This window comes from Heliangelus exortis, chromosome W (assembly GCF_036169615.1).
Source record: "Heliangelus exortis chromosome W, bHelExo1.hap1, whole genome shotgun sequence".
Lineage (NCBI taxonomy): Eukaryota > Metazoa > Chordata > Aves > Apodiformes > Trochilidae > Heliangelus > Heliangelus exortis.
The window spans coordinates 1,089,817-1,110,747 of NC_092453.1; the positions used below are offsets into that span (position 1 = coordinate 1,089,817).

Genomic DNA, 20,931 nt, shown 5'->3' on the forward strand with positions numbered 1-20,931 from the left:
TCTTTTCTTTTTCATTATTATCATCCCTCAGGTTACTATTGCTTCCCTGTTCTATTAAACCTGTTTTAGTTTTACCTTCCAACCTTGAAGTGTCTCTTCCATATTCCCCTCTTATCTTCCCCTGGGAAGGTGGAGGGGAGTAACAGAGAGCAATTCTGTTCTCCGAGTTTTGATTCACCCTGACCACTGAACAGAGACAGAATCAATTTGTGCCCAATGTGGGGCACTTGAATTACAATTTTACTTTTCATTTGAAACCATCCGAAGGTTGGAAATTAAAACCAAATCATTTTCATCATTCCACTTCTGCGTAACATGTTATATCATGCCTTTCTGGACTATTCTTTAAAGTTTCTGGTTGAGATGCTGTCTTATCTCCCATCTATGTTACCTTACTATTTCTCTCAGACACTGGTTTATGCTGGGAGGAGTCAGGTTAAGGATTTACCTGGGCACTTTGGGGGCTCTCTCATGAATCTTGTTTTTATGAAAACTTACTCTGCTCCTTTATCTGGCAAGTTCACTCTGCCAGCGTTTGGAGACCCTAGAAATGGATGTTATTTGACTGTATTATCACTTTGCATTAATATGTACCAGGGGTGGTTCATCATCAAAAACTTGTACAGGAACAGGGAGCACTGCCGTTTTAAGAGACCACACGGCCCCTCCCACTGCTGCGAGCCGCAGCTGTCCTGTGTCAGCAGGACTTCGAATCAAGCAGAGCCACGCCCCCTCAATTCAAACCAGCCCTTGTCACTCCGGTAACGACCCACATAAAGCATGTAAGGAAGTCAGAAGTCCACTGCAAAATGGTTACTCGGAGACAGATAGAGGAAAACTCCACTCAAAGGGACAGTCAGCCTGAGGCAGGAACAACACAGGATAGTGACTCAGATCCGAGATAATTGTTCAAACCGTGCCTCTGAAAGAGCTACAAAATTTAAGAGAATTATGCTTGTAATGAGAATGAGCCATTGACTTCATAGCTACTATGTTGGAGGGACAATGGATCTGATACAATACACCTGGAGGGCAGAGAGGCTTGGCAATAGGGATTGTTAGCAAGAGACAGAGGCATGGAGGCATTGACAAAATCATTGGGAGAAAGACTGGCACTCAGTCCCTGGAGATGTCTTTTAACAGCTTTAAAAAGGAGGATATTGAATGTCACCCTATTAAATGAAACACCATGGAGAAAAATATCAATTATCAGAGAGCTGGTGTCAAGGTATAATGCTGGGCTAGCAATTAAGCAAATGGCAGATGCTCTCTATTAACCCCTCTCCCTTCCCAGAAAGGGAAAGGAGAGAGAATAAGGAAGGGAGAGACTTATGGGTTGGAAACTAAACTACACAGCTTTAATGAAAAAAACAAACCAAACCAAAAAAAAACCCACAAAAACAAAAAAGCTGCAGGGCAGGCCCTGGAAAAATCCCAGACTGGACTCCTGGAGTCAGCAGCACACGAGAGCTAGAGGCAGGGACACACAGATCAGGATTGAAGGCAGAAGAAGAGAGTCCTCACAGGACACCAGCCATGGACAAAGATTTATACCAAGTATAATGTGTATGGGAGGGAATACTTTATTTGGTCAATTTGGGTCACCTGTCTGGTCCACTCCTCCCCACAGGAGGGTCACAGGTGTGACCCCCTTTTCTTCCCTTTTGTTTTTGGAAGGCAAGACGTTTAGCAGAACCAGTGACCTTGGTTTCTATAGGAATAAATATAAGCAAGAGCCTTTCAGCATACCATTCTCCACCAGTAACATCAAGCATTATCAGTCCTAGAAGCAGACACTGAGAAACATGCTGTTAATTTCAGCAAGTGCAGCTACTTAGAAGAGACTTAAAAGTAAAATTACTAAAATGAAAATTGGTTCTGTCCTGGCTCAAACCAGGACAGCTGGCAATCTGGGAGGTAATCTATGGTGATGGGCAAGCACCTGCAGATTGTGATGAACTGCCATGCAGGAGGCCTTTGTTAAAAAAGTTCACACAAAGTGCCCCTCCTATGTATTCCCACACTTTAGGAAGAAGGATCTTTGGGGGAGAGGATGCAACACCGCTGACTGTCAATGAATTTGCTAACCAACATGAAAACAGCATCTCTAATCCCCTACAGGCTTGCATCTCGGCCATGGAAAAGATAGCTGAGGAGCACAGAACCTCCTATGGGAGGCTATGTGATAGAAGAACACCTATTCTTTTTCCCGAGTGGATCCACGTTTCAGCCATCAGGAATGCCATGTTTCACCCTCCCCTAGGAGACCAGTTCAAGGTAGGCAGAACTCAACACAAGGTTCTCTGTGGTTTACCCTGCACAACTATGGCAAAACGGGGTAGCTAGGACAGCAAACTCACTGCTGCTGCTGTGTGTGCAAGAATATAGGAGCTGCAGGGTAACACCACTAGAGAGAACTTTTCCAGGAGAATGGCTGCTCTGGTCACCCAAGAAATAAGAGAGGTAACCATGCGAGTCCTGCATGCCACACAAACCCCTCTGCTGATCATGGGCACTATGCTCAAACTTAGAGGGGCCCTGCCTCTAGTCAGGTGGAGGAGAGGGATAAGTGAGTTTACTGGTGTCCTGGTTTGGGCCAGGATAAAGGTAATTTTCTGTCTTGAACTTTTGCTTTCAGCTAAGTCTCCGATGCTACATGGAGTAAATGGATTGCATTAGTCACACAGTGGGCTCGAACAGGAAACCTCAATTATCCAGGAATATTCAAAGTGATCACAGATTGGCCAGAAGGCACACGCTTTGGAATGCCACCAGAAAAAGTGATGAAACAGGCTGAAGAAGCCCCACCATGTGACCAACTACCAGAGAATGAGAAACAATGTGTTCTTTTCACTGATGGATCCTGTCGTTTGGTAGGAAGCCATCGGAGGTGGAAAGCTGCTGTATGGAATCCTACACGATTAGTTGCAAAAACAGATGAAGGAGATGGTGAATCAAGTCAATTTGCAGAGGTAAAAGCCATCCAGCTGTCTTTGGACACTGCTGAACAAGAAAGGTGGCCAGGACATTCTCTCTATACTGACTCATGGATGGTAGCAAATGCCTTACGGGGCTGGTTAAAGCAGTGGAAGCAAAACAGCTGGCAATGTAGAGGTAAACCTATCTGGGCTGCTGAACTGTGGAAAGACATTGCTGCTAGATTAGAAAAACCTGATGTAATAGTGCGTCATGTAGATGCCCACGTTCCTTCATATCGAGCTACTGAGGAACATCAAAACAACCAACGAGCAGATGAGGCTGCTCAAGTGTTCCACATAGATCTGGACTGGGACCATAAAGGTGAATTGTTTTTAGCTAGACGGGCCCATGACACTTGAGGTCATCAAGGCAGGGATGGAACATATCGATGGGCTCGTGACCGAGGGGTGGATTTAACTTTGGACGCTATTGCGCAGGTTATCCACAATTGTGACATATGCGCCGCAAGTAATCAAGCTCAAAGGTTGAAACCTCTGTGGAATGAAGGGAGATGGTCGAAATATAGGTATGGGGAGGCCTGGCAGATCGACTATATCACACTGTCTCAAACCCGCCAGGGTAAGTGCTATGTGCTTACAACGGTGGAAGCAAGTACAGGATGGCTGGAAACATATCCTGTGCCTCATGCCACAGCCCGCAACACCGTCCTGGGCCTAGAGAAACAAGTCTTGTGGAGACATGGCACACCAGAAAGAATTGAGTCAGATAATGGAACTCATTTCAAAAATAGTCTTATAAATAATTGGGCCAAAGAACATGGTATTGAGCAGATATACCATATCCCCTATCATGCACCAGCCTCAGGGAAAATTGAAAGGTACAATGGACTGTTAAAAACTACCTTAAAGGCAATGGGTGGTGGAACTTTCAAAAACTGGGACAAGCACTTGGCAAAAGCCACCTGGTTAGTTTACACCAGGGGTTCCATCAATCGAGCTGGTCCTGCTCAGTCAGACCTTCTGCACACAGTAGATGGGAACAAAGTGCCTGTGGAAAAGTATCTGCTAGGGAAAAGAGTTTGGTTTTTCCTGCCTCAGGCAAAGGCAAACCCATTTGTGGGGTTGTTTTCGCTCAAGGGCCTGGACACACTTGGTGGGTGATGATGGAAGATGGAGAAGTACAATGTGTACCACAAGGGGATCTAACCCTGGGTGAGAATACCCAATTTTTGTTTGTCTAGCTTAATCAGTAGAGCATGGAATTTTGGGGGGGTCATGAATTTGTATTCCACATTAACTACTGCTATTGGAATTACTACACAAACTAAGAGTGTTCTGTGACTTTTTCAGGATGATGTCGTGGTGATGAAACCAGAACTAGGTTCATTGACTGGCATCCAGTAACTTCCTCAAAGTTAACATCTGCAACCTGCAACTTACGGACCATGGACATGAACTGTGACAATTGCTCCTTGTTTTAAGAGTCTGCTACAATAGATGAACATCTGCAATCATAGACTGAATTACTAAGTGGGTTTCAGTGTAGAGAAATAGTAATAATTTGTGTGTAGGTGTATTTAGAGATAAGAGATAGCAGTGACTGGAGCATGATGCAAATGGTATGAAATAAGGGGTGGAATGTCCTGGTTTGGGCCAGGATAAAGGTAATTTTCTGTCTTGTACTTTTGCTTTCGGCTAAGTCTCTTGTAAGTAGATGCACTTGATGAAATTAACAGCAGGTTTCTCAGACAGTGTCTGCTTCTGGGACTGATAACGCTTGATGTTTATAGTTACTGATGGAGACTGGTATGCAGAACCAAGGACACTGCTCAGCTCTGAGGAACATTTTGCCATCCAGAAGGAGGACTAAAAAGGTCACACCTGCAAACCCTCCCTTAGGGAGGAACAGACAAGATAAATGACCAAAATTGACCAGAGTATTCCATCCCATACACATCATACTCGGTATAAATTTGAGGGATCACGAGGGTCAAACCCCTTCCTGCTTCTCCTTCTTCACCTGTCCCTGTTTGCTTTGGCATCCTGGGAGAATTCCGTCCGCTCGTCTGCCTGTGGTCCTGATCTGTGCCAACCTAAATCTGTGTGTTCCTGCCTCCAGCTCCCTACTGCTGCCGACTCCAGGAGTCCAGCCTGGACTTTCCCAGAGCTGCTCTGCAGCCTTGGTGGTGACGTGAGAGTTATTGGGGGAAAGGGGGGAGGAACGTGGTATCAATGTTCCTGTATATTTGTATATATTTAGTAATTTTTTTTCCTTTTTTATCATGATTGTTTCATTAAAGCTGTGTAGTTTAGTTTCCAACCCATAAGTCTCTCTCCCTTATTCTCTCTCCTTTCTTTATCAGGGAGGGGAGGGGGATTAATAGAGAGCATCTGTTATTCGGTTTAATTGCTGGGCCAGTGTTAAACCATGACAACTGGACAGCGTGGATTCCATGGCCTGCCACAGTACAACCACAAAGCTTCCACAGAGCCCTGGTGGACATTGGTGTACCTTAATATCAAATCATAGAGGGGCAGACTCCATTACTGTCTCTGGAGTCACAGGAGGGTCTCAAGAACTGACAGTACTGGATGCTGAAATGAACCTAATGGGGAATGACTGGGAGACATCCCCAATAGTGACTGGCCCAGATGCTTCATGTATCCTTGGTATAGACCTTCTCCAGTAAGGGTACTTGAAGAACCCAAAAGGGTATAAGTGGACCTTTGGTGTAGCAGCTGTGGAGACTGAGGGCATTAACCAGCTGTCTACCTTGCCTGGCCTTTCAGATGACCCTTCTGTGGGGGGCCTGATGAGGGTGGAGGAACAGCAAGTACCTACCAACTACTTCTATTACAGCAGATTGTCAGCAATACAGTACCAACAGAGACTCCCTGCTCCCCATACATAACCTGATTCACCAACTAGAGAGCCAAGGAGTTATCAGCTAGACTCGCTCACCCTTCAACAGTCCTATATGTCCGGTGCAGGAGCCTGGTGGAGCACGGAGATTACCTGTGGACTATCGTGGCCTGCATGAAGTTACACCACCAGTGGTCTAGGGGAAAGTGTCCCTACCCATGCAGGCCTTTTAAGGTCCCTTCCAACCCAAACCATTCTATGATTTCATGGCCTCCAGGGATAGGGAAAGTGATAATGGAGATCCCATACTCCACTCATTCTGGATGCTCAGACTAAAGAGTTTCAAGTAAGTGTTCCTGAAGGATAAAAATTACATAACACAATCCACTGGTTAATTTAAAGCTTTTTTTTTTTCAAGACTCTTCTCACATGTTATACGTAATGCCATAGAACTACTTAGGAGAAGCATTTTCCTTAAATCAGCATTACGGTATCTATACAAGAAGCATGGAAGGGCATAATTAGCCATCATAAGGGGGGGGGGGGAAAGGGGAATTTTTAGTTGTCTGATCTGACAAAATTCATCATCATCTCATAACTTGGCTTCCCTTAAAATATTTGTGTACCTCAATTACTTTATGCATTGATAACTAAAACTCATTCAGGCTTAATTTCTTTTTGCAACTCTTAACATATCCAAATGTAAGGAGAAAAAAAAAAAGTTTCACTGTTTAAGTAGGACACTATATGTGTTATGCAGCATTTTAAACAGTAAGAGCACATTAATCTGACATGACTTCTGAATTGTAATCTGATCAGTCTCGCTCCTTGACAGTTATTTTAGGCTATTTAATAATGGCATCATGTGTGATGATGGTAGTAGTAGGGGGGGGTGTATTTGTTTTAGGTAAACAGTTAAAGATGCTGAACCACTTTCCAGGATTAATTCTTCTTATCAAAAATGCCTTCCTGAAACTGGAAGCTAGTTAATCAACACTTGACCTCACACAATAGCCTTTTTCTTGCTCAGCTTCAAAGATCTTTCAACACCAGCACACCAAGAGAGTTCATAATAGAATGAACACATGGAAACTGCTGTCCAGATAAAATTTAAATTCCAACACATCAGGAAACATTCACATGAAACCCACAAGATCGCTTTGGATCCCAGTAATAATTGTTTGTAAAAAGCCATTTCAAATTCTGATTGTAGAGCTAGATGAACTGAAAGTGCCATTATTACCAGAAAATAAAATTACCATCTGTGGTGACTTCTATTGAAAAAGAATTTGGGGGAGGATGGGGACAGGGTCTTCCTGCATAGTAACATTTTATGTCGAAGTAAGGTACTCTGAATGACTAAGTCATCATATGAATAAGATTGAGTGTTGCAGAGACACTGCTCCATCTTCAACTGGTTTTAAAAATACACTCTACTCTGCGGGTATTTTTAAATATATATTTTTGCAGTTTCATTTTCCCTTTCTAAATACGGTACTCGCAGAGGTTTATCCAGCTTCCTATATCTGCTCAGCCTCGCAAAGTGGCAGGGCAGGGATTGGAAAATGGGGGAACTTCCAGCAGCTTCTCACAGGAACTACCTCTGTGGCCCACCCCCGCTTCCAGAACACCACTGCACTAACGCAAGATAAATACTTAAAGGGTGGGTGTCAGGAGGATGGGACCAGTCTTTTTTCAGTGGTGCTCAGTGACAGGATGAGAGGTAATGGGCGCAAACTTGACTATAGGAAGTTCCATCTAAACATGAAGAGGAACTTCTTTGTGGATGGCAGAGCAATGGAACAGGCTGCCCAGAGAAGTGTGTCAGAGACTCTCTTTCTCTGGAGACATTCAAAAGCTGCCTGAATAACAGACATCCTGTGCAACCTGCTCTAGGTGAACCCACTCTGACGAGTGGGTTGGACTACATCATCTCCAGAGGTCCCTTCCAACCCCTAGCATTCTTTGATTCTGTAACTGATACTGCAGCACAGCTCCTCCTGGCACCCCAACTGCCAGTCCTGGGCTGGATGTTTAAAGGGAAGGTTGCATGTACACGCCACAACACCAATGCTATGTGGAGTAAGTGAACTGCCCTGATAATGCAGAAGCTTCTCCTAAGACTTGCTCTCTACATCCTTCACCGGCTTTGTTGTCCTTCTTTGAACACACTCCAGCACCTCAATATGTTTCTTGTGGTGAGGGGCCCAAAACTGACCACAGTATTCAAGGTGCAGCCTCACCAGTGCTGAGTACCAGGGGACAATCAGTTCCCTAGTCCCGCTGGCCACACTATTTCTGATGCAAGCCAGGATGCTGTGTGCCTGACACTGCTGGCTCATATTCAGCGGTATGTTGACCAACATCCCCAGGTCCTTCTCTGCCTGGCAGCTTTCCAGCCACTCCTCCCCAAGCCTGTAGCATTTCATGGGGTTGTTGTGACCAAAGTGCAGGACCTGGCCCTTGGTCTGGTTGAACCTCATACAATTGGCCTCGGCCCACTGATCCAGCCTGTCCAGGTCCCTCCGTACAGCCTTCCTACCCTCAAGGAGATCAACACTCCTGCCCACCTTGGTGTCGACTACAAACTCAATGAGGGTGTATTTGATCCCCTTGTCCAGATCGTTAATAAGGATATTAAACAATACTGGCCCAAATACTGAGCCCTGGGGAACATCAGTCCTGACTGGCTGCCAGCTGGATTTAACTCCGTTCACCACAGCTCTTAGGGCCTGGACACTCAGCTGCCTACTAGGTCCTGTAAAGTGTCTGTAAACACACTTAGGAATTACTGCGGCCACCACCTGCATCCAGCAATAACAAACAACTCTGCTGTCCCCAGGCAGCCCTGCACTTCTGGTTCATGATATAGAAAGGGGACCAGCACATGATGAAGTAGGAAGACCAGGATTAGGGTGATGACATACATGCAGGAGAAGCTGAGGTTACACTTTATACTTGCTGGAAGTCTACAAAAGGAAATCTCTATCAACAAAGCATTTAAAAAATAAATTCTTAGTATTGATTTCAGACCTGATCTTTAAACTGTACAGATTCTGAATATCAGCTTTGATGAAGGAGGATTATACTTGGCCTTCTGCCACCCTCCTTTGTAGCTATAGCATCTTGGTGTGTCCAAAGCAGGAATAAGAATCTAGACAGAATTAAAATCTACTCCAGCTCTGCCAATTTGCTGGACAGTTCTGTGTGTACCTATCACCTGATTATAATGTAACTCGGTCCCTGGGGTTGCTCTGATGTACACCATGAACCTAAACACGTAGCATATATATCTGTTCTCTTGAATATCTGCATAGAAGCACTCCTAAACTGGAATTTAAGTAAATATACTAGAAAAATGTATGTCAGATAATCCAATAAAAGTCTACATTCACAAACCCACCATTAACGTTATTTTCACCTTCCTGCCAAAAGGCATACTTAGCTCAATTTAGCAGCTGTGCTTACATCTATATCAATTTTGGAAGTCATGGAATTCTGTGCCATTACCTATATCCAATGGCAACTATGGTCCTTAGTCAATATTAATTATAACCAGCAACTTCCTCCTTTAAGACAGGGGGTAAGCTGCTTTTTAACACTGTTTTTGCAGGATCATAGTTATCCATTTGTATTATACACCAGGAGAGTACATAATGAATGAACTCATGGAAACTGCTGTCCAGATTAAATTTAAATTTAAATTCCAACACTCATCAGAAAACATTCACATGAAACCCACAAGATCGCTTTGGATCCCAGTAATAATTGTTTGTAAAAAGCCATTTCAAATTCTGCTTGCAGAGCTAGATGAACTGTTAGTGTCACTATTACCAGAAAATAAATCACCACCTGTGGCAACTCTGATTGAAACAAAAAATTGGGGGATGAACACCATGCATTTATCTCAATATACGTTTCCCTTAGCCTAGGTCCTGCCAAGAGTCCAGCAACATTCCTAAAGGGCAGGGGAAAAGAAGCCAAACTCAAAACTTTACAGAAAGTATGCAAACTAAACACTCCCTCTCTTGTCTAAGAAGGATAAAAGGTAGATCTGAGAAAGGACGTATGTTTTGGCAATAAGGATCAATGGTCTGAACCTTAACTAGAACAGATCCTCTCATCAGTAGCTCTGTTCTTTTTTCACCACATAGAGAGGCATTAGGTATGTCATATCTCACCTAAGTGAAAAGCTTTGACACCATTTTTGTTCTTGCAATTTTCATATAAAACATTCACCGACATTAAGGCCATATGAAGCTAAGTAGAATGCCACATTAACTTTGATACCATACAGAGAAAGCTTCCTTTTTTGGTCTCTCAGAGGTGTGAAGATCTCATTCAAGGAAAGAATAAAGGCATAAACATAGTAGGAATAGTCGGCAGAGATTACCAAGTCTCATTTTAGCTTATCCTGAAAGTTCAACAGAGAAATGTTACCAGGAGGCAACAATCTTCTAATGCAAGTAGACATTATCATCATCATCATCTCAGTATATGCTGATATAACCTTGCATCAACAAAACATTATGGCAAGATTATCAGAGAGTCATCACACCCAATACTCCCTAACTGACAAGTTGAATTTCTGAAGATTGGCGAGTATTCTTGGTGAATGACAGTGGCAATCACATTTTGATAATTTAGTGTACACCAGATCCATGTCTCATTCATAAATTTCAGGATGCTGTGCGAGATAAAGTAAGGTGTAGTTCCAGGTTAAAAAAAAATAGGAAGTCCCAGGGAATTAACAGAATTATCTTACTGTAGTGTTTTTTTGTGGCACGGTTTTGGTAACAGGTGGGCTGCAGGGGTGGCTTCTGTGAGATGCCAGAAACTGCCCCCATGAGCAGAGCCAGTTCCAGACAGCTCTAAAACAGACCCACCACTGGCCAAAGCAGAGTCCATCAGCAATGGTGGTAGCACCTCTGTGGTAACATTTAAGAAGGGGGTGTGTGTGTGTGTGTGTGTGCGAAAGCTGCTGTGCAACAGCAGCTGTGAGAGAGGAGTGAGAATATGTGAGAGAAACAAGTCTGCAGACACCAAGGTCAGGAAAGGAGGGGGAGGAGGTGCTCCAGGTGCTGGAGCAGATTCCTGTGCAGCCCATGGTGAAGACCATGCTGATGGCCACACTGATGCAGATTGTCCCTCTGCAGCCCATTGAGGTCCACAGTAGAGCAGGTATTTACTCTGCAGACTGTGGGGGACCTCGTGCTGGAGAAGTTGGATGTGCCCTGAAGGAAGTTGTGACACCATGCAGAGCCTATGTGAAGCAGGCTCCCAGCAGGACTTGCAACCCCACAAGGGACCTGTGCTGGAGCTGTCTGTTCCTGAAGGACTGCACTCTGTGGAAAGGACCCATGCTGAAACAGTTCTTGAAGAACTGCAGCCTGTGGGAAGAACTGTCAATGGTTTTAGACAGTAACTAGGCAGTGACAGATGCTCTGTTATTCCCCAGTTGCTGGCAGTTGCTGGTGGTGTCCCAGGAAGGCTTTTTCTATCCTGGTCCTCTCAAACCAGGACAAGGACCCACATTGGAATAATTTGTGAAGAACTATGTCCCATGGGTGGGACCCCATGTTGAAGCAGAAATTGTGTGAGGAGAAAGGAGTGGCAGACAACATGTGATGAACTGACTGCAACCCCCATTCCCTGTCTCACTTCGGGGAAGGAGAAGTGAAGTTGAGCTGGGGAAGAAGGAAGGGGTTGAGGGGAAGGTGTTTTAAGATTTGGGTTTTATTTTTCATTATCTCGCTCTGGTTTTAATTGGCAATAAATTAAATTGGATTTCCCCAAGTAGAGTCTGTTTTCCCCATGACAGTAATTGCAGAGTGATCTCCCTGTCCTTATCTTGACCCAGGAGCTTTCCATCATATTTCCTCTCCCCTGTCTAGTTGAGGAGGGGGAGTGAGAGAATGGCTTGGTGGGCATCTGGTGATCAGCCAGGGTCAACCCACCACACATACATAAAATAAAGGAAGTGATCTGAGAAGCAGCAGCAGCACCAACACACACACTCTCCAGAAAACTCATTAGCAGAAGAGAGGCCTATAGAATTGAGCTCAGGTCCAGGGACATGCACACACTAAATAAAAAGTGCACCAAAATAAAAACCCCAAACAACTATGGCAGAGTAGTGCCCCTACATTAGCTGCCAGTATGATAGCATACTCATTAACAAGTATTGAATACTTTATATCTACACTAGTATCTTGCTCAAAAAATTAATATCCTCACCAATTCAGGTCTTCAAAGTGCTCTCTCTCTCTCTCTCTCTCTCTCAAACTTGAGGCATTCCCCCAAGGCCTTAAAGATTATCAGATTTCCTACATATAATACACAAACTTTTGGATATACTTCAGCCTTCAAATATGAAAATCTAATTTCCTCCTCCTCTCTCTTTCCTCAAGTAAGCTGACAGCACAATCAAAGCACTAGTTCAAACACAATAGAAATTTTCTTGCTGATGCTTTGAATGTTAAAGGGCCTCATGCAAGTAAAATCTAATTACAAGTGAAAAAAAATTCAAAAACTCAGAGGTTGCTCATTCCTCTTTCATCTCCATTTCAGTCCCCACACCAACAAAATTGACCTGACTAGCTTTCCAAATCAGTTATGCCAAGATAGCATAATTACTTGCACAGGAGTCAGCACTAGGCAAAGCACTAAAGAGAGGAGATGTGCCAAAACAGATAATGAAATAAGTCTTTTTCACTGGCAAATTTAGACCTCACAAATCAATAACTGTAGTACCCTAGAAAGTCTTTCACATATTGATCACTGATAAAGAGCTACCTGAATTTACCAACTGGAAGAGGCTACACAGTATGTACTACATACACTGTCTACTAATACATGGCTCCATGGCTGGTGTGACCACTACAAGCTTGGGGTTTTTTGATAATGGATGGCCTACACAGCACCAGGCTTGCTAGCATCAAATGGGATTCACCTTTCTCAAAGGAGGAAGTGGGTCTTTGCTCCAGAGCTTGTGGAGCTCATTACAGTGCTTTAAACTAGACTTGAAGGGGGAGGGGGATAATATCAGGTTTCTTTGTGACAAGCTGTGGGATAACTTGACAAGGTTCAAGGGGCAGGGTGCTAGCAAGGGCTCTCAGCTTGTTGCTCAGACATATGCTGGACACAATGCAGCACACTTGAAGTCTTATGAAGATAAGCCTCTTGAGGTAATAGGAGCCAACAGGGAAGGACCAGTGAAATACCTCAAAGTAACTACAGCCAGTAACTCCAGCCAGTAAGTCAGCTTCATAGGGGGCCAAACTTAAATGCCTCTATGCAAACACACACAGTACAGGGAAAAAACACATTATAGACGTGCACATGCCTGAAGGGCTATGACCTTATTGGCATCACCCAGATGTGGTGGGATGACTCCTCTGACAGGCAGTGTTGGAATGGAAGATTACAGGCTCTTTAAGAAGGACAGGCAGGGGAGATGAAGAGGGGGTGTTGCCCTCTGTGTCAATGAACAGCTGGGGTTCACTGACCTCTGTCTAGGGATGGATGAAGAGCCAACCAAGAGCTTATGGGTCAGGAGTAAAGGGAGGACAGGGGACATTATAGTAGGGGTATGCTAAAGGCCACCTGACCAGGAAGACCAAGCAAATGAGGCACTTTGTAGACATATAGGAGTAGCCTCATGTTGACTAGCCCTGGCCCTCATGGGGTACTTCAACCATCCCAATATCTGCTGGAGGGACAACACAGCATAACATAAGCAATCCAGGTTACTGAAATACATTGATGATAACTTTCCCCTCCAAGGGATAGATGGGCCAATGAAGAGAGGTGCTATGCTGGACCTTGTTCTCACTAACAAGGAGGGGTTGGTGGGCAATGTGAAGCTCAAGGGAAGCCTTGGCTGCAGTGACCATGAGATGGTGGAGTTCAAGATCCTTAGGTCACTGAGGAGGTCACACAGCAAGCTCACTACCCTGGATTTCAAGAGGGCAGGCTTTGGCCTCTTCAGAGGCCTGCTTGGTAGAATACCATGGGATAAAAGTCCTGGAGGGAAGAGGGGTCCAAGAAAGCTGATGAATATTCAAGGATCACCTCCTCCAAGCTCAGGAGCACTGCATCCCAACCAAGAGGAAGTCGGGCAAAACCACCAGAAGGCCTGCACAGATGAACAAGGTTCTCCTGGACGAACTCAGACAAAAAGGAAGCCTGCGGAGTTTGGAAGCAAAGATAGGTAGTGGGAGGAATGCAGAGATACTGTCCAAGCAACCAGGGATTAGTTTAGGAAAGCTAGCCTCGATAGAATAAAATCTGGGCAGGGACATTAAAGGCAACAAGAAGAGCTTCCACAGGTATGTCAGTGATAAAAGGAAAATTAGACAAAAACATGGGCCCTCTCTGAAAGGAAATGGGAGACCTAGTTACCCAGGATATGGAGAAGATTGAGGTACTCAATGATTCTTTTTGCCTCAGTCTTCACCATCAAGTGCTCAAGCTACACCACCCAAGTTGCAGAAAGCAAAGGTAGAGACTGGGAGAATGAAGAACCACCCATGATAAGGGTACGTTCCCACTGAGTGGAAAAGGATAAACATAACCCCCATTTTCAAAAAGCGAGAAAAGGAACACCCAGGGAACTACAGGCCAGTCAGTCTCACCTCTGTACCTGGCACGATCATGCAGCTGATCCTCCTAGAAACTATGCTAAGGCACATGGATAATAAGGAGGTGATTGGTGACAGTCAACATGGCTTCACTGTGGGCAAATCATGCCTGACAAATTTGGTGGCCTTCTTGTCATGCCCCACAAGGTGGATATGGAGAAGACTGAGGTACTTAATGACTTTTTTTTGCCTCAGTTTCGAGACCATCTGAAGAACCTGAAGGTGAACAAGTATATGAGACACAATAAGATGCATCCACAGGTCCTGAGGGAACTGGCAGATGAAGTTGCTAAGCTGCTATCCGTCATATTTGAGAAGTCATGGCAGTCTGGAGAAGTTCCCACTGACTGAAAAAGGGGAAAAAAATTCCCCATTTTTAAAAAAGGGAAAAACAGAAGACACAGGGAACGATTTTATGATTCTGCAATTACTAGGGAGATCACAATCTCATTGGGATTTAGCAACACATTTTATGTGTATAGTCATGATTCATCACCACCAAGTGCAAAGGTATTCCAGTTTCACTATAGCCTGACAGAAGTACTATGTTCCCATATTTCTCAGAAGACTTCATAGAACATTTAGAATGGAATCTATTCCAAGATTGAAACTTCAAGCACCAACATGTTAAAAAAATTTTTCTAGAAAGACTCCTGAGAGGATAGAGTTCTACATGAATATGGAGATCACCCTATCAGCAAACTGACTAGAAATCAGCTTGCTTCCTATTTCTTTCAAGCTAAATAAAAATAAATTTCAAAGGAAAAAAAAGAATAAAAAGAATAATATTGACTATCTCAAGAACTTACCTTCAGACTTCAACTTTGTAAGAACAAAAATCAGGTAGTTGTTGAAATCTGGATACTGATTGAGTTGTTCTAATTTCTGAAGTGACAAACTGTTAAGGAAATTTGAATCTTTACACACAGCATTTATAGCTTTCTAGATACTATGATTACCAAGTTTTGCATTACTGAGCAATTTCAAACAGCTGTTTCTACAAGCTCACAACATACAGAGTAAGAACAATCTGAAAACAGTTTCTGTAATTTTCATACAGAAGCAGTAGTTTTTAGTTATGTTGAAATTTGAAAAGAGAATCCAGGGACACAGAAATTAATAGATCCTTAAAAAATATTTTAAAGCCAAACCCAAAACAAACAGAAAACCCCACAAAAAACTCACCCCAAAAAAACCCAACCCCCCACCTTCCTCTGTACAGTTTTAGATTTCAATATTTACACTTAAAAGCCATCAAAACCTAAGGAATCCACTGAGATACAATCCTGCAACGTAATTTTTTTCTGCACCATAACTAAAAGCACTTCAGCATTATAATACAACAGCTATTGTGATTTTGATAAGCTACTCACTTTCAATATTAGTCATATACTTTTTTATGATGCTAACTAGCCACAGCCTGAGCTTTCAACAGTGACAGTCTGTTCAATTATAAACACCTAGATATCTGTACCAAGACAGTCATGCTTATCCATGGTCTCTAAATCAAATTTATCAAATCCTTCTGTATGCACTAATTTTCTAAAGTGACACCTCTCTGACTAAGTATCTTACTAGCAATACCAGCCTCTTCACTATGCCCTTGGGGAAACTGCAGGAAGAATTATATTACTGAACAGCTAGAAGGTACCTAGTTCTTTTTCTAAAATTTGTCATTACTTCTGCCTCAAATTTCTAAGTATTCTGCCACTGCTTGGCTAGAACAGTGATCCTTGTATCCTATTCTCAAGCCCTGGTACTAATTAGCATTATGCCCAACAATATTTTAAGTCATGAGCATACAGTGTCACTGTTAAAAAACCTACTAGATATCAGTATGGGAAGTAATCAAGCCATTTAACAAAAAATTATTTTTAGAAGATTATTTGCTTCCTAGCCATTTACTTTACTTGCTGAATAGCTATATTTTTAAATATTCAAAACTTTAAAAAGTCAAAATAAATATTAAATAAATAATAAATATTCATAATATATAAATATATATTTATATCATAATATAAATAATGTAATAAATATTCAAAAACCTTAGCCAAATGTATTTATCTTAGGACACTGATGGCCCTTCCAATGACCAACAGCCAGTATCTCAATCACAACCTTAGGCATCTTAATTTTTAGATATTTAGTCTGCTTTTATATAGTAACAACCTTGCTTAAGAAATCTGCCCTCTTGCCACTTAGTAAGAGAGTAAAGTATACTTATCACAGCCACAAGCTCCTTTGCTGCAAAACATAAAGGAGATGAAATGTAAACAGAAGGATGGTCACATCACGTGAAAATAAAACAGAATATTCTACATGGCCCCTAGAAATGAAGAAACACGCATCCAAAGACTGTTGTCAAAGGTGACATGCCAAAGAGTTCTTTCAGGAACAGCCAAGAAGTAGGATATCACATTTCTAAATTTTTTTCTCCTTCAAGTTTCAGAAACATTATCACCAAAACAGTCGATCAAACATTACTAACAACTGAATTCCAATGGTTCAAATAAGCACATGCAACCAGAAAGAATTGAAAGAACAGCATTAAATAGAAAATTAATTAAAAAACACCCAATCGGTCTAGGAATTAAAGAATAACTTATAGGTCATTTTTTTAAATAGTTTCTTCACCCACTTTTTCTTTTTTACTCCAAGAAACATCTATGTCCTCATTTGAAAAATGTTTGAAAGCTTTACCAATTCATAAATTTGTTAACAAAGTGCTTTGGCTAGCCTATGCTGCTCCCTTCATTACATTTGAGTTCTAAACACATCAAAAGTCCGTCAAAGAGTATAAGAGAGTCAACACACTGATAACCTTATTTTAAAACGATTATGAATTGAAAGTACTTGAAATTTGAAACTATTAATCACCATCCTACTTGGACACACTGCTAAGTAATGTTCCACAATACAACAGCCATCACAAATTTTTGTGGAACCAATCTCAAAGGATACCTTTTTAAAACTATAGAACATGGCCTGTCAAGTTGCATTAGAACATTTTCCCAAACTGATAATACAATGGTTAAAACACATCACGTACCTAACCTTTACAGGTCACCACAAGGACCTCCTCGATTAAAAGCACAGGTATTTTAGCACAGCAGGGAGTTACCACTGCCATTTAAGAAGGATTTCAAATAGCAGCTAACAGCACTTTAAATTTCTAATAATCTTCAAGACAGACAGCATTGCTTATATTGCCCATCCTGCACATACACTACTATTTAAAAAACAAACAAACAAACAAAAAACAAACCCCACCCAACACACTGTTGCTATAAACACTTTTGAAATGCTAATATTTGAAATACTAAAGAGCACCTGTTTGTTTGGGGATTATCATAACAGCCAATTCTGTATAGTATTTTTCAAAGGAAGCAATACCATCTCAAGAATCTGAAACATAGTTGCAAGAAGATGAAAACTACCTTCATCTTTCCAGTAAGAAGTCTTCTGAAACTTGACCATACCCATTAGGAAAGTGTAGAAGTCAAGCAAATTTGGCTTCAAGCTAAACTCCCCAAATAATAACTTTGTGTATATATATATATTCTTATCTATGTAAATGTAGCTTTCTGTGAAGACTTGCGAGCAAATGCCTTAAAAAGGGATCAAGATGCTACACTTGTATCCTCAAAAATTTCCTCTCTCCATCTTATTCCTTAAAACATTGCTATTTCATCACTTCTACGATCAAGACAGATTTGGGGGGCACGACTAAAACACCACCCAAACCTCAAACCAACAATCTACAACAATACACTGCAAAACTGGACAAAAAGCCTCCTACAGTAGATTTTCCCCTTCTCGTAAAACGTAAAGAGTGTAACGAGCAGTACGCTCAGGACTCTAGGCAAGCAGAAATAATCTCACACCATAACAAAACACAGTGTGAGAGACAGCAGGCCAATGAGAGCAAGCAGGAAGCAGCTCCACTAGAAGCACTCCTCCCACGACCTACGTCTTTCGCCTTAAATGCCAGCGCCAGATTAGGAAGCCCCTGCTTTGGCACAGGGGCGACCAGTACCCCGCGCCCCACCACCAACTCATCCTGGGGGACAGCAGCGTCCCCCACCCCAGCCATCTCAGCAGGATCCGCCATGGAGATCTGCACTCTCGCCACGGCTAAGGGCTGGGCGCTGGCAACGACCCGACGTGGGGAAACCTAGGAAAGCAGCAGATACCGAAGCAGCCACACCAGAACCACGGCTTTAAAAAGAAAAAAACCCGAACCTTGCCTCCGAGCTCGCAACAGGTGTCCAGGCTACCAGCGGGGAAAGATGGCTCTGCAGCCCACAGGCCGCCTCTGCGGTTCAAACGCCGCGCCGCGGCCCCTAGTTCTGGCAGAGGCTCGCCCCGCAGCGGTCGCTGTGGCGGATCCCCGGGCAGTCCCGGCCGCCACTGTCTGCCGCAGTGTCAACCTGTACCCGCGCTGCCCCAACCCAACGACCCCAGCTTCCTCAGCGTTCGCCCGGGCCGCTGTGACCCTGTTCTTCCTGCCCGCCCCACCCGCCCTCACGGCGTAGGCCTCAACCAAGGATACGTGTTGCACGGCTCTCTGCGTGGTGGTATCTGGGGACTGGGACTCCTTGAGCAACTGCAGAATCTGTTGAAGCCCTTGTTCGTCGGGCTTCCACTCATACTCCATCTTGGTTTGCTGAAAAACAAAGCGGCCGCGGTTAGCGGCACAGCAGGCCTCGGGAGGGAGGGGGGAGGAGAGGGAGCGAGCAAGCAAGCAAGCAAGCTAGATACGCGGCGCCCGGCCCGCTCTCACCCGCGCACACCACCGAAACCGTCCCAAGAGACGGGCAGCACTAACCCGCTCCTGCTGCCGCAGCCCGCTGTACACGGCACTAAACGAACTGAGTCACGGCAAATTAGCAATCTGGCCCTAAGAGCCGCGTAGCGTCCTCCTAGGTCCTAGCGCTGGGCACGCCTCCGCCCGCCCGAGCCGCCTTCGGCCCGCCAGATCCGCTGTCAGCCTTCCCACAACGCGTCTCAAACCGTAAAGACGCTGGCGGCGACAAAATACGAGCCAAATTTCATGAAAACACACAACTAATACAACCACCACCATAGAGTATGCTATTAAACTCAGCCTGATCTTCACAAGCAGAGGGAGCAGCAGGCCAAAAAGAAAGAGTCCCAGGAAACAAGACTCTCTACCCTCAGCATACCTCCCCCTTTTATAATGCATATGACATAAGTGGATATGACAGGATACACCTGTCAGTCAGTTTGGGTCAGTTGCCCTGAATTATGCTCCCAGCTGACTTGGGGCTTCTAATGGCCTGCCCTCGATAGCTGGCCTATGGTTCTGTCCCAGTGAAACCAGGACAGCAGGACATCCAGTGATCAGCTGTGGGGTTGGCTGATGCAGATCCAGCAGATAGGATGGCCCAAAGAGCCACCAGTTCAATTTCCAGCACATACAGAAATCCCAGGAAAAAAAATTAGGTGACAGGAATGCGGAAGGTTGCTTATAAACTAGGACTGACTACAAGTCCATTTTGTCTCAACAAGTATTCTCCCAAGTGACAAGTGATGAAAAAAAAAGCTTTTCTAAGCTTTTTCATTGAGCTTATCACTAAATACCCTTTTTCTTTGGAATAAAATGTTAAAATTCTTATTAAATATACAAGAATAAAGAACAACAGAGCAAAGGACATTCTGGGAAAGACACAAAGATATTTTGCATTGTGTTTCCTTTGATGCAATAAGGCTGGAGAACCCAAGAAGACTAAGGGCAAAAGTAAAGACCAAGGTAAAACACAATTTTACAGCTCCAGAAGTAGTTTCTATCCAGTTGTCTCTGTAACTGCAACTGAACAGAATTCCAAAAGTCTATAGAGATTTTTAAAGTCTTAAAGATTATTTCTCCTGAATATTATGGTCCTGCAAAGAATATCAGATGCATTAATAGAAAATACATATTTTATTGTTGCTGTATCTTAATGATCTGCATTTAAAAAACAAAAACTGAACTTCAAAATTAGAACAAAATAAATTAATGTTCTTGCCTCCAAGACAAAGCACTTAAATTGCAAAATTGTCTCCCTGACTTAGATCTGTCACAGGTCTGTAGAATTAACACAAGTTGAGAAACAAACTTAAGAATGAAATTCCTGGAACTCCTCTAGACCACCACGTGAGATAATCATAAATCTTAAAGGCAGTGGTAGTTTTGGAAAAGAGTTGTCTTAAAATCTTTTCAAGATCCTGAAGTTTTCAGAAGATGACAAAGGGTCTCTCTGTACTTGTAACATGAGCAAGCTTTCACAGCTAAAAGAAAGACTATTTGAAAACTATGTGTTCTTAAAAAAGGCTTATCCTAGACAGCAACAGGACAACCTAGGACCTTGCAAGAGACACACGTGCAGTTAAGACACATGTCATTTCAAGCTTTCTGTAAAGGTTGGCAAAGCAGCCATTTAATGTTGTGCTAATTTGGGTGGGGTTTTTTAATTATGAAGAGACA

General features: G+C 43.2%; 1 protein-coding gene across 1 annotated transcript in view; it reads right to left on the bottom strand.

Moving 5' to 3' along the window:
- LOC139789238 (transportin-1-like) overlaps positions 1-19,113 on the bottom strand; it is an 87,831-nt gene extending 68,718 nt beyond the window's left edge. The window contains exons 1-2 of the mRNA XM_071729742.1: positions 18,997-19,113; positions 15,254-15,329 (exon numbers count right to left, since the gene is read on the bottom strand). Of these exons, the coding sequence (XP_071585843.1) occupies positions 15,254-15,329; positions 18,997-19,101 (181 nt within the window). The 5' untranslated portion in view covers positions 19,102-19,113. The remainder of the gene's footprint in view (positions 1-15,253; positions 15,330-18,996) is intronic.
- Between the last annotated feature and the right edge of the window lie 1,818 nt (positions 19,114-20,931).